Source organism: Hibiscus syriacus, unplaced genomic scaffold, assembly GCF_006381635.1.
Source record: "Hibiscus syriacus cultivar Baekdansim isolate YM2019G1 unplaced genomic scaffold, ASM638163v2 tig00113719_pilon, whole genome shotgun sequence".
NCBI classification, from domain to species: Eukaryota; Viridiplantae; Streptophyta; class Magnoliopsida; order Malvales; family Malvaceae; genus Hibiscus; species Hibiscus syriacus.
In genome coordinates, this window is record NW_024063467.1 from 1,267,045 (window position 1) to 1,279,714 (window position 12,670).

Consider the following 12,670-nt stretch of genomic DNA (forward strand, 5'->3'; position numbering starts at 1 on the left):
GCACTTAAGCAATGTTAGGGATTCGAATCTTGATGTTTATGAATGAAGTAAATTGTGTTGGGAGGATCGCCTTCGTCTCTGTAGTATCCGATCTGGATTAGTCGATCAATAATTTAGATACCAGTGATTAATTAAAAAAAATATCTGGGCGCAGACAGTGTCTTTTGTCTTTACACAGCATGGAAGAAAGGCATAAAGAGAATAGGTTTAGACAGACACAGAGAGAGTTGAATCAGCTTTGGTTTTATTATAGTTTTGAACGAAATGGGAAACTTCGCTCCCTCAAATCACACCTTTTGAGAGTAAAAATAAGGATGTATTTTACTGCAAGTAGAATGAACAGTATTAGCTATTCCTCACGTCTTCCGTAAACATGATGAAGAAACCCACACCTTCCTCTCTCTTTCCTCCCTCCGTCTTTCACTTAACACTCAGACAACAAACATTGTTTAAACAAACATAAATGGAACTAAAGGTGGTCTTGTTCGGTAGCTTTCGTTTCTCTGGCAGCACTAACTTCGGTCCATTAGTCATCTTACTATTGTATCTCCTAGCTATTTTGGTCATTATATTATTGTTTTAACATAAATCATCATTAATATTATGTTTATAGCATTTTCTCTTCTTCCAAGGATTGATTACAATGTCCATTAGTCGATTAATATATAGCTGGATACAACCAAAACCAAACTTGTCTCTTCCTTGTTGAAGGGTTCAACTTTAGAACAGAATTCGTGCACCACTCATAAAGCGAAAGACCAAAAGTGAAAGCAAAGTACATAGTTTTTAAATCTCAAACTCTCGATCACTCAAGAAAAAGCTGTTAGAAAATTAAAGCAATATTTTTCTTAAACATTCATATTAACCCTCAATAATTTAAACAGCCTGCATCGTACACTTATTTTGTGGTGAATCTTTTAATTAGGATTTTTTTTATACGTGAAGACTCGAATATAAAATTTTACTTAAACGATATCGAGCAATTTATCGCTTGAACCAATCCGTCATAACTTTTAATAAATTTAATCGTTCTTCTCATTAAACCGGAATTTACAAACGTATGTCTTTAAACCTCAATTATTATTACATACCCCACATGTCTATTTTGCTTACTATGTGCAGCATTAACCCCCACCCGGCTCGAATATTTAAGCTTTCGCTTGAGAACTTCAAACCCCAACTCCTCGGACCAGGAAAGCCCTCAGCCATGTTAGCTTCTTCAGGTCTGCCTATAGTCCTAGTGGCGGTGCTACACCTAACTCTAAGTAGCGTCGCCGCCACCTCCTATCCCGACTTTCAACTCTTGAACGTGAAACAAAGTCTCATCGGGACAAAGATACCTCCGCCGCTCGAACCATCCGGTGTTAGAGAAAATCAAGGGAAATGGAAGCTGAAACTTGTCCACAGGGACAAGTTAGCTGCTGCTACTTTCAAAGACCATAGCCACCGTTTTCATGCACGCACGCAAAGGGACGTTAAAAGGGTGGCAAGCCTCCTCCGCCGCCTCTCGGCGGCGGAGACCATGACGGTGCTGCTTATGAGGCAAACGATTTTGGGTCGGAAGTCGTTTCAGGAATGGACCAAGGAAGTGGAGAGTATTTCGTGAGAATAGGCGTCGGAAGCCCACCGAAAAGTCAATACATGGTTATTGATTCCGGCAGTGATATTGTTTGGGTCCAGTGTCAGCCTTGTAACCAATGTTATAAACAATCCGACCCGGTTTTTGACCCGGCTGATTCCGCCTCTTACGCCGGCGTCTCTTGTAGCTCTTCCGTTTGTGACCGGGTTGAGAACTCGGGTTGCGGTTCACGTCAATGTCGATATGAGGTTATGTACGGTGATGGGTCTTACACGAAAGGGACCCTGGCACTTGAAACACTCACATTCGGTCGAACCGTGGTTCAAAAGGTGGCAATCGGATGTGGACACATTAACAAGGGTATGTTCACTGGGGCAGCCGGGTTGTTGGGCCTAGGAGGTGGATCCATGTCGCTGGTGGGTCAATTGGGTGGTCAAACCGGGGGAGCATTTAGTTACTGTTTAGTGAGTCGGGGCACCGATGCGTCCGGATCACTCGTATTCGGGCGCGGAGCAATGCCCGTGGGTGCCGCATGGATCCCTTTGATACGAAACCCACGAGCTCCAAGCTTCTACTATATCGGGCTCTCAGGTCTCGGCGTAGGTGGCACTCGAGTTCCAATATCAGAAGATATCTTTCGACTCACCGAATTAGGGTACGGAGGGGTTGTTATGGACACCGGCACCGCGGTCACAAGGTTACCAAACATGGCTTATAATGCCTTACGTGACGCATTTGTCGCACAAACAACAAACTTACCTCGAATCTCAGGTGTATCTATATTCGATACGTGCTATAATATCGGGTTTTGTAACGATTCGGGTTCCGACAGTATCGTTTTATTTCTCGACCGGACCGATCCTAACCCTACCAGCCAGTAACTTTCTCATACCCGTGGATGATATGGGAACTTTCTGTTTCGCATTTTCTCCCTCGACTTCAGGACTTTCGATATAGGGAACATCCAGCAAGAGGGGATCCAAGTTTCCTTCGATGGAGCCAATGGATTCGTTGGTTTTGGCCCCAACGTTTGCTAATCCGACAATGTAAAGAAACTGTGAATTTTGATACTCATAGTTGCTCTTACTTAAAACTATATCTGATGTATTAAAATGTCATGTGTCACTTACCGCAGAACGAATTCGGAATTTTATATTAGATAATAAATTTATAAAATTTTAGGATGTACATATCAATGGCTCCACTAACCCTTCTGAATATCTATAATCTTTGGTAAAGGTTTTGCCTTTTACACCAAAGCATAGGGCTCTGGATCAGAGTAAAAGGTGGAAATGGAATGAGGTGCAGTGCACATTCTTGATTACACACCAGCTTTTTACATCAACTTCACAGAGGACAGGGAGATTCTTATTTCAAACAAGGGTGTGTAGTGCATGAAATCATGAGGGCTTTGGGTTTAGGGCCAGAGGGAGCCACCACTTGGGTGGACATGTGAAGCCATCACTAGGCCTCTGTTAAACCCCAATTAAAAGTGTTATCGAGTGAGTTGATCTCGAATTGGACAGTGTTCGACTCAGACTCAATTCAACTAGTTACTAATTAAACTCGTTAGAAACAACAATTCTTACAACGTATCACTTTATAGTTCAAATCATGAGTGACTTTTACCAATGTATTTACTTTTGCAAGATTTTACTACAATAGTTTCTTAAAACTTAATTTATTATATTTATGACGTTGAAGTTTGATACGAGAATATGTTTTTTTTTGTTACAAAGAAAGGTTGTGTTAACATCTATGGATCCTTCTTCTCCACTTATCCATGTCTAGGGGAAGGAGTTAGTGAATATTATCTAGTGGATCAGCAATATCTATCTAGTCAAGCGATGTCGTGTGACCAAGGTGAGCTATCGCATCCGCAACGCTATTCGCATCACAATGAATGTGCTAAATTTTGGCATGCCAATGGCAGTGGAGGAGGTCTCCGACTCCATGTATTAAAGCAGGTTCGAAAGCCAAGGTAAGGGAGATTAAGATCCGAACCGCTTCTTTATTATCCATCTCCACTTCAATCTTCTTGAAACCTCATCCCAAGCGACCATAAGTCCATCAAAGAGAGCCCAAATTTCGACATGAAGAATAGAACAATGTCCCAAACTCCGATAGTAGTCAGCTAACCAAACTTCATTTTTTTTATAATTTTATATATATAATATTTTTATATCACTACCTACTTATCACTCACGATGACAAATTTTTTAAATCACACCCACTCATACGAGTATATTCTAAAATCCGCCTCCACAACCTCTACTCAACCGGTTACCTACCACCCATCTCGTACCCACCTATACCTGTCCATACCTATCTGCCAACAACCTCGCAGATTATATAATCGATGGTCTTCAATTCTAAAAATGTTATACTCTAATAATTGTTTAAATTACAAGTCATGTCCTACAAAACTTTAAGATTTACAGAATAGCCTCTAAAATTATACATAAATTCATAATAGTTCAAAATTTATATGGGAGGTAATTAGTGGACGACCGGATGTGGGGCGGGTAGATACAAAGCAGACAAATGTAAGGCAAGTAAGGTCTCAAACCCATCAGCTACCCACTATCCACGGTGGATATGATTTTTTACAACTACACTCACCCACTACCCACGAAACTTAAACCAATCCTTTCCCCAACTAGAATTGATGCAATGCGAAATTCACGGAATTGTATCCGTTTATCGTATGTGACCATGTGTATTCAAATGGATGACAAATGGTGTCAGCCAAATTAAATGGTTCAAAATATATGAACACTTCAGTCCTTTTTGTTATAGGGGAATTATTATTAGCTCCCAAAGGATTTCGTCAATGCAATTTGCTCCCCATAATACCCCCAACAGGGTGAGAATTAATCATTTTTTAAATATATTGAAATGGAAAAGGAAGAACCGGTGTAGCTTCAACATCACTCTTTAGAATTCCCATTTAAAGTGCGGGATTTTGTATCCTCTAGAAGATTTTTACAAAACAAAACAACCCCAACAAAGAGAGGTCTATGTACTTTAAAAAAAAATATTGTAACATCCGTATTATTTTGTCTTTTAATGTGATCATTTAATTCAGAAAACAAATCTAATGTGACATTTGAATCAATATTTTTCGTCTTTAACTGTTACGATGCTGATATGACAGTTCATTGTACTGATGCGGTAGTCCATGGTAGTTAATAACGTGACGGATTACATGACAGATAGGTTAAATTGACAACTTAAATGTGGTAGATAAACTGTCACATCAATACCGTGGATTACTATTTCAAAATTGTAACTACCACGCCAGCACTATAACGGTCAACGACGAAAAAATGTTGATAAAATGACCACATTGAAATTGTTTTTTGAGTTGGAGGACCACATAGAGAGAGAAAAAAATATGAGTCATATTAGGTTTTTTTTCCCCCAAAAATATAAAGACATTTTATGTCTTTTTGCATATTTTTTTAGATATTCAATTTGAGCACCGTATATGAGGATATAAATGTTCAATCGTTCATTATCAAATGATCAAGATTAGTTGAAAATTTATTACATCATATCTACCCATATTTATAAAAAAATATTTTTTTGTTAATGTTTTTTTTAAATGTGTTTTTTTTTGCTGTAACTTCCCAAGGTAAAAAAATCCAAATATATTTTAACTACTTATGTTATATATAAGCAAAACTAGAGTTTAGTGTTGTAATTAAATATTTTAAAATTCATGGGTAAATTCGATACAAACTTACGAAATCCAAATCTATTTTAACGACTTCTTATGTCTAAGTTTAGTTAAGACATGATGAAGTGTAGTTCGACATCGATTGAGGGTTGGACTTTACGAACGCCGTTTTTTATGTTGTATAAAATCTGAATTGTCACATTAGGCTTGACTGTGACTCTCAATAATTTGCCAAACCTTTTACTTTTCAATGAATTTTGTTCTCCAATCAAAGGCAAATGAATCTGTGGCTGTTAATGTCGAGTGATCAATTTATAATAAAAGATAACATTAGTTACTGTTTTGTGATTTTTGAAATATCAGTAGTGAAAATTAAAATTTACTTAAATATTAGTGACTATTTATATAGTTTACCTAAAAACAGAAGAATTCCTTGTGGTTAAATGTGTAAAAAGCTAGCAAATGATACTATCCATATCCACATACGTGACATGTCATGTCCCTCATGGGGTATCTTACTTTATAGTTTGTCAAAACTCTTGTCGTCATTTTGCTTCGACTCGGAGACCCTTCCATATCTGAACTCAGTAACCCCATGTGAGTGACCGACCCAAAATCCTTCATCTAACTTCCTCCGACTCTGTAAGATGAGGGACAGAGACAGGCAGACAGACAGCGCCGTAGGCTTTCTTGGCAGCGACAGGACAGTAGATAGAGATATGACTTTTTGGCCTCGGTTAATGCTCCAACACGACCAAACACTTTGTTTTTTCACAAGCTATAACTGGTCCAAAAGCACAGCTGGTGCTTCTATATAATTCGTGTAAAGAACTGATATCTGAGTGGCTTGGAGTGATGGGGTTGTGTTTTGATCCAAATGCGGTGGTTTTTTGCGGGAAGAGGAAGCTTAGGAGCTTGTTTTGGAAGGTTAGAGCCGAGATAAAGAGACGACCGAAGGGTAAAACATCGAAGCAGAAGTTTAGCTTCCACTATGATCCCTTCAGCTATGCTCTAAACTTCGACAATGGAAACTCCGGTTTCTTGTGCTGATCAAGACAGCTTATAATGTTAGTTTTAGGGTTTGTTTTGTAAGCATCTTCTTCTTTTGTCCGTTTCCCCTTTTCCTCGTGTTTCCGAGTTTGCTCTTCGATCTTCAGCTATGCTCTAAACTTCGACAATGGAAATTTCTCCTTTTGTCTTTTATCTTCTGAGGCACAACGCAGACAAATTTGGCCTATTACCGGACCTAAAATAAAAAAAAAAGAAGGTTTCATGACACGTCGACTTTTATTTAGGAATTTACGAATTTATTACAGTGTAGGCCAGCCTCTGTTATGATATTTTAAGAGTCTTAGGACAAGATATGATGATAAGAAGATAAATGAAGATTCACATTTCTCTCTCAATCATTAAAATGTGATATACTGAATTACTATATTTCCGAATGTTTGAAATAAAAAAATAATGTTTAAAAATATTTTTTTAATTATTAAATTTAAAAATATTTTTAAAAATGACCCCTTATATTGTGTCTGCAAATACCGAACATTACACGCGTAATGTAAAACAAAAATAGTCAATATCACAATTTACTATAAAAGTCAAAGACATTTATCATGTTTCCGAGTGTTTGAAATAAAAAAAATGATGTCTAAAAATATTTTTTTAATTATTAAATTAAAAAATATTTAAAAAAATGAGGTACTCCAAATCTGGGTCCTTGGCGGTCACCATTCGCCTATGGTAAGGGCCGGCCCTGGTGTAGGTGAATTCATCACCTACGAGTTTTCTAATACTTGAATTCATCACCTACGAATTTTCTAATACTGTAACATTTACAGTATATTACAAAATAAACTTGAAGGTGTCCTAATGGACTTAATAATTATATTTGTTTCTGTATTGGGCTAATTTTGCCCACAACGTAGAAGAAATTTGGGTCATTTCATGAGTTTTCTTGTTGGCGTTCGTTTCGGCCGAAAAATACCATGTTTTGGCCCAACAATGGAGCACATACACGCATATAGGTGAAGCGGCCTCTTTACATTGTGGCATGGGTGGAGTTACCTGTTTCATAGGGGTGTCGATTGTCACCCATCCTTTTAAATTTCATATAAAAGTTAAAAAACAAAATTAATATCTTAATTACAAAATAATTTGTTGAAACCTTAAATTCTAAACCTTAAACTCAGATTATCGAGGATAATCTACATTTAGTCATTAGTGTTATGAATTTTTTTATAATATTTATGTTAATATCATAAACAAAGTAATAACATTACCTCAAAAAGGATAAAATATATCTTACTTGAAAAACATAATAGTTATTTTTGTATATGTTATTAAATATAAAATGATTGTAATATAGTATTCGTTCAGAATTCTTTTAGTCATTTACAATACAAGCGTAACTGTTTGAACACGAGACTCTCTAAGAAAAAATAATATTATCCTTTATCATTGATGTTGCTTTATAAGTTTTTATAATTTTAAGATTTATTATATAAATTAAAGAAAAAATAATTAATTGAAAAAATTAAAATGAATTAGGGTTGGCGGGAAGCCAAGATCACTCCTGTTTATGACTTATAAAGTGATCAGTGATTGATTACTAAATAATATTTTTTTCATCCCATAAATTTAAAAATATTGAAACTCATGTTTAATACAACGTTATCATATACAATTCATTAATAATAGGGTAGATTACGTATTTAGTATATAAATTATCAGTTTTCTCAAAACCATACATAAAGTTTAGTTTTTGTTTTATTTTAGTATTTCAGTTCAAAATTTAACGTTAATTTTTGAAAATAATTAAAAGCTTAGATACTAAAACGGACCAAAACCAATAGTTTAAGTACTACACATGTTAAGTTTTTAACGGTGCGATATTAAAATGAAACAAAAACTATATGTTACGTATGATTTAAAAAAATGATAGTTTAGATACTAAATGTGTAGTTTACCCTTAATAATATACTAACTAGTTATGAACATGGGTTGGGTCTGGTGGGATTTTTGGTCCACCCAACTTAATCCGAAAATTTTAAATTCTCCACCCTATTTGAACCTGATCCAAAAATATAACCTTTCCAACCGGCCTGAATTTTTAGATAAAACCCGAACACGACATGAAATAATATATTTATTAAAGATATTATTTTTATTCGATAAAAATTAAGATTTAATCGAAAGAAAATAATATATAAATTTTTTCATGTTGGGTTAGGTCATATATTTTTTTATCATAAACCAACCCCAACACAAACATATCCTAAAATATCCGATTCGACCCGAACTTATTTTTTTTTAAAAAATAATCTAATTGGGTCGGATCGGGTCAAACCCAGTTTTTAGTCCCATAACCCATCCCCAACACTAACGAAATATATAGGCCGAAACTATTGGCGCAAAGGGTTTTTTTAAGGTTGCCTCTACGATTTCACAACAGAGGGTGAGCGTCGATTTGAAAAAGATGAGAATCGAACGGTGGTAACGAAGCCAACTCATGAATCCAAGCGAAAGAAACAATTCATTCAAAAATTTCAACCAAACGGTCCCTCCAAAAATCAAAATGTTAGGGAAATGAGAAAAAAAAAAGAGGCGGTGGCGCCAAATAACCAAACCAGCATTTCCATTTCCCTCCATAATTTTCTTTTTGCCCTGCTATTAATTCTTTCCCTCTCCCCAAACAGCACATAGCATCAACGATTCATCTCCTCTCCCTCCTTTTCGTTGTTACGGTGAAGAACAGAAGAAGATGGCAGGCGGATCCAAATCCAATCCACCAAAGCCCAGGAAGAGAGTCGACGCCGCTTCAACCGACGCTCCTACCGCCTCTCTTGTCCGCGCCAAAGATGGCAGTGCTTTCGCCAAATGGTAATCTTATCCACCCTCGATCTAGGCTTTTGTTTCGATTTCCTTTATGGGTATTTGCATTCGTTTTGAATTTTTTACGGATTCGTTGTTGATTTTGGTTTTTGGTTCTAAACTCTGGATTTGCAGTGACGAGTGTAACAAAACTGTACCGGTGGCTCTCATCAGTATGCATAGCTGCAGCCTTGAAGCTAAAATCAAAATGAATTTGGGTTAGTCACTAATCTCCAAGGTTCATGCACATTGTTGAAGTTAGGTTGTTGTCGGTAGGATCTTTTCCTTATAGTGTTTAGTTTATTTTCTTAATTTAGAGGCTCAAGTTATTGAGAAGCCTGCTGAAACCAAGAAGAAGCCTGTAGAAAGGTACTGTTTTTTAAATTTTCTTCTTGCTTTCTTGAGGTTTCATCTCCCCTTTTGATGTACTTAGGTTTCTGATTACTGTACAGGAAGAAACCTTCAACAACAGAGCCAAATCCCAAGAAGAAGAAGTTGAAAAAGGGCAAAGATCCCAATGCTCCCAAACGTCCCCCTACTGCATTCTTTTTGTTCATGTAATGACTCTTTTTACTGCCGCTTTTTCTTTGGGCTAATTCCAAGGACAGTGGCTTTTTAATTGACGGATATCCCTTGTCTCTTTTCAGGGACGACTTTAGGAAATCTTATAAGGAAGCAAATCCAGATGCAAAGGGTGTTACAGGGGTACTCATTTCTCACTTTTCGTGCTCGACATTGTTTTCATTATTGTTTTTTTTAAGTTGCATGCTAAGCTTCTCATTAATTAATTTAGGTTGCAAAGGAAGGTGGTGAGAAATGGAAATCCATGTCTGATGAGGTGAGTTGTTGACATTCAATTAGTTTAATAAAACTTATTTATCATGAGAAAAGAGTGTACTGATGAACTATGATATTGGGTTTTAATATCATTAGGAGAAGAAGTGTTACATTGATAAAGCTGCTGAGCTCAAGGCAGAGTATGAGAAAGTGTTGGAGGAGGCTAACAATGATGACAAAAAAAATGAGGAAGTAAGGCTTTATTACCTTCTCCCTTCCAGAAATTGATATAATTTTAGTCAGTTCTTCTCTTATGCACTTGTTGTGGAAGTATGCTAAAGATTTCACTTGATTTCTTGGTCAGGAGGAAGGAGCTTCTTCCGAGAAGGAAACCCCTGCAGCAGAGAAGGAAACGGAAGATGAAGTATTAGATGATTATTAGTCAGTGGCATGTTTTGTGCTTCCTTCAGTGCCTCAAGAAATTGTTCTGTGGTTTGGGGTATTGTGAAGTTTTGAATTTCTTAACGAGGCAATGGATTCTATTAGGTTTCTAAATGTGTTCTCTCTCTTTTCCATTGATATTTTGTCTTTTTTGTTATGTAAAAAGCTCATGATTTGGTAGAACAAATGAAATCAAAATTTGATCTTTAGTCCTTTCAAAATTGACCTTTTTTGTGAAGATCATGTTTACGGCCACGTTGATGGCTTGTCCGGCTAATCGGATTTCCAATGGACAGATTTTGGTCGGCACCAACCATCCCAGTGGTCCCCATGACCATGTGAATGCGTCTACGTAAGGGCAGATGAAGAACAACATCATGAAGAACCAACATCGGGTTTTAAATCGTGGTTGTGTTTTCGGATTTATTGTGATAGCGGCTGTTGTGGGTGTTATTACGTCTATTGCGGGTAACTCGGATGGTGGCGAGACTGCTATATTGCGGTCGAAATTGCGATTGCGGACCATTTTTTAAAACTTTGGGCATCACCCTTTGTTAGGGTTCCTTCTTCGATGAACTTAAACTTCATTGTGATAGTCACTCCTACGGCAATCTGCGTAGATTTATGGCGGTAATGGAACATATGGTTAAAATTTGGTCGAAAGTGAACTTACAATGAAAGATGAACTGAAATTTTGTTATGAAAAAATGGAACGTGAATAACATAAAAATTAAGGGACTAAATTGAAAAAAATAAAAATAATTATGAAAAAAAAAGGAACTGAAGGTATATAGAGTTCAAATTTAATAAAAAAAACTTGAAAAGCAGGAAGACTTGAAGCCTTGAGAAAATTAGTGACCAAATTATAAAATTATCAAAATATGCAGCTAAATCTTAGATTTTTTTATTGTCTCTAAAACTAAATCAATAATTTGTGTTTGTTCGAATAACTCAAAATTAATTAAAATCGAGTTGAGTTTTTGTCTCACTTATTCTTAATGATCTTAAATAATGATTAAAGTACCTGGAAGATAAACATTTGTATGTCACCTTCGAGGAACAGGCCCTTCTTCCGAACTTATCGACTGAATAGATTGAAACGATGGTGGCGACAACGTTGACGGTGCCAGTGATGACTGCAGACATGAGCGAGCCGTCATTGCCGAACCCCAATGCCTTGAAGAGAACGGGCGCATAAAACATGTGACGTTGATTCCAGTGAGCTGCTGGAAGAATGGGGTGAGGATGCATAGGAGAAGTTGAGGCCTGTATCTCGGTTGCAGGATGTTCTTCCATGGGTTATTCACCTTCTTCGAGGCCTCGTTGGCGTCGATGTGTTGTGTGCCTCAGATTTTCTGCAACATTTGCCTCGCCTTATCGAGTTGGCCTCGCTCGAGGATCAAATTCGGAGTGGCCGGTAGCATGTATGATCCGATGGTCATCACGACTGCCGGAACGACCGCAAGGCCTAGAGAAAGCCTCCATCCCCATCCGCCTTCGATCTTCGACGTGCCGTAGTTAATAAGGCCTGTTGCTAGAATTCCAAGTGTGATGGCCATTTGAAAACCAATGTTCAAAGCTCCCCTGATGTTTGCAGGTGCCATTTCGGACAAGTACACTGGAACAGACTGCATTGCATACCAAGGAGAAATCAATAATTAAAATTTGGATTACAATTACATAGAACTGTTGATACTATGTACCTGATTAGCAAATCCGACGCCGACTACAAGCAACGAACAGCCGATGATGAGGACTTCGATGCTCATGGCAATGGCATTCAATATGGCACCATGGAGAAAAGCAATGCCACCAACAAACATCTAGATTTTCCGGCCGAAGATCCTCGTAATGATCGACACTACGAAGGAAGCAATCAATGCAGCAAGGTAAAGGGAAGATGTGAACAAAGTAAGCAGCTGGCTATCGAATTTGCAATACTCGCTCTCGGTCCCGACCGCATGACTCTGCTGTTCCAATTCACCGTTGTTCATACCCTTGTCCATTAGGTGTTCAATTGTTCATCACTTATTTGGTTTGTTTCATATGTTCCAAGTTATATTTCTAACTTTGTTATATCGGATGCAATAAATAGCTAATGTGGTCTATCTTAAAAGATACATATAAAATTGTACGAGACAATAATTTTATTCAAATTTAAACTGATAAAGACCTAAAATGTAAAAAAAAAAATTAAGGTCAAGAACCTCTTCCACTCTTCATGTACAATCAATCATCCATGTTCATGGATACTTAAACCCAAATCCCTCATCAATTTAAGTAAAATGTATTCAAATAATAAATATTATACGAATATT

General features: G+C 37.0%; 2 protein-coding genes and 1 pseudogene across 2 annotated transcripts; 2 read left to right on the forward strand and 1 right to left on the reverse strand.

Annotated features, from left to right (window-relative positions):
• Positions 1-1,172: 1,172 nt before the first annotated feature.
• LOC120186683 (protein ASPARTIC PROTEASE IN GUARD CELL 2-like) lies at positions 1,173-2,718 on the forward strand. Its single transcript, XM_039190563.1, is given in 4 exon segments — positions 1,173-1,514; positions 1,517-2,375; positions 2,377-2,528; positions 2,531-2,718. Coding segments are annotated over 4 exon segments (1,404 nt in total). The 5' UTR covers positions 1,173-1,207; the 3' UTR covers positions 2,617-2,718.
• Positions 2,719-8,955: 6,237 nt separating this feature from the next.
• On the forward strand, positions 8,956-10,466 carry LOC120186639 (high mobility group B protein 7). The gene is made up of 8 exons (XM_039190515.1): positions 8,956-9,143; positions 9,270-9,352; positions 9,452-9,503; positions 9,587-9,691; positions 9,782-9,839; positions 9,928-9,972; positions 10,068-10,163; positions 10,276-10,466. The coding sequence occupies exons 1-8, from the start codon at positions 9,025-9,027 to the stop codon at positions 10,351-10,353; spliced, it is 636 nt and encodes a 211-aa protein (XP_039046446.1). The 5' UTR covers positions 8,956-9,024; the 3' UTR covers positions 10,354-10,466.
• LOC120186766 lies at positions 10,378-12,358 on the reverse strand (annotated as a pseudogene).
• Between the last annotated feature and the right edge of the window lie 312 nt (positions 12,359-12,670).

Coding starts and splice junctions, on each gene's coding strand:
- LOC120186639 (XM_039190515.1), top strand. CDS start 9,025: ATGGCAGGCGGATCCAAATCCAATCCACCAAAGCCCAGGAAGAGAGTC. Junction 9,840..9,927: donor ATGCAAAGGGTGTTACAGGG/GTACTCATTTCT, acceptor TAATTAATTTAG/GTTGCAAAGGAAGGTGGTGA. Junction 10,164..10,275: donor ATGACAAAAAAAATGAGGAA/GTAAGGCTTTAT, acceptor TTTCTTGGTCAG/GAGGAAGGAGCTTCTTCCGA.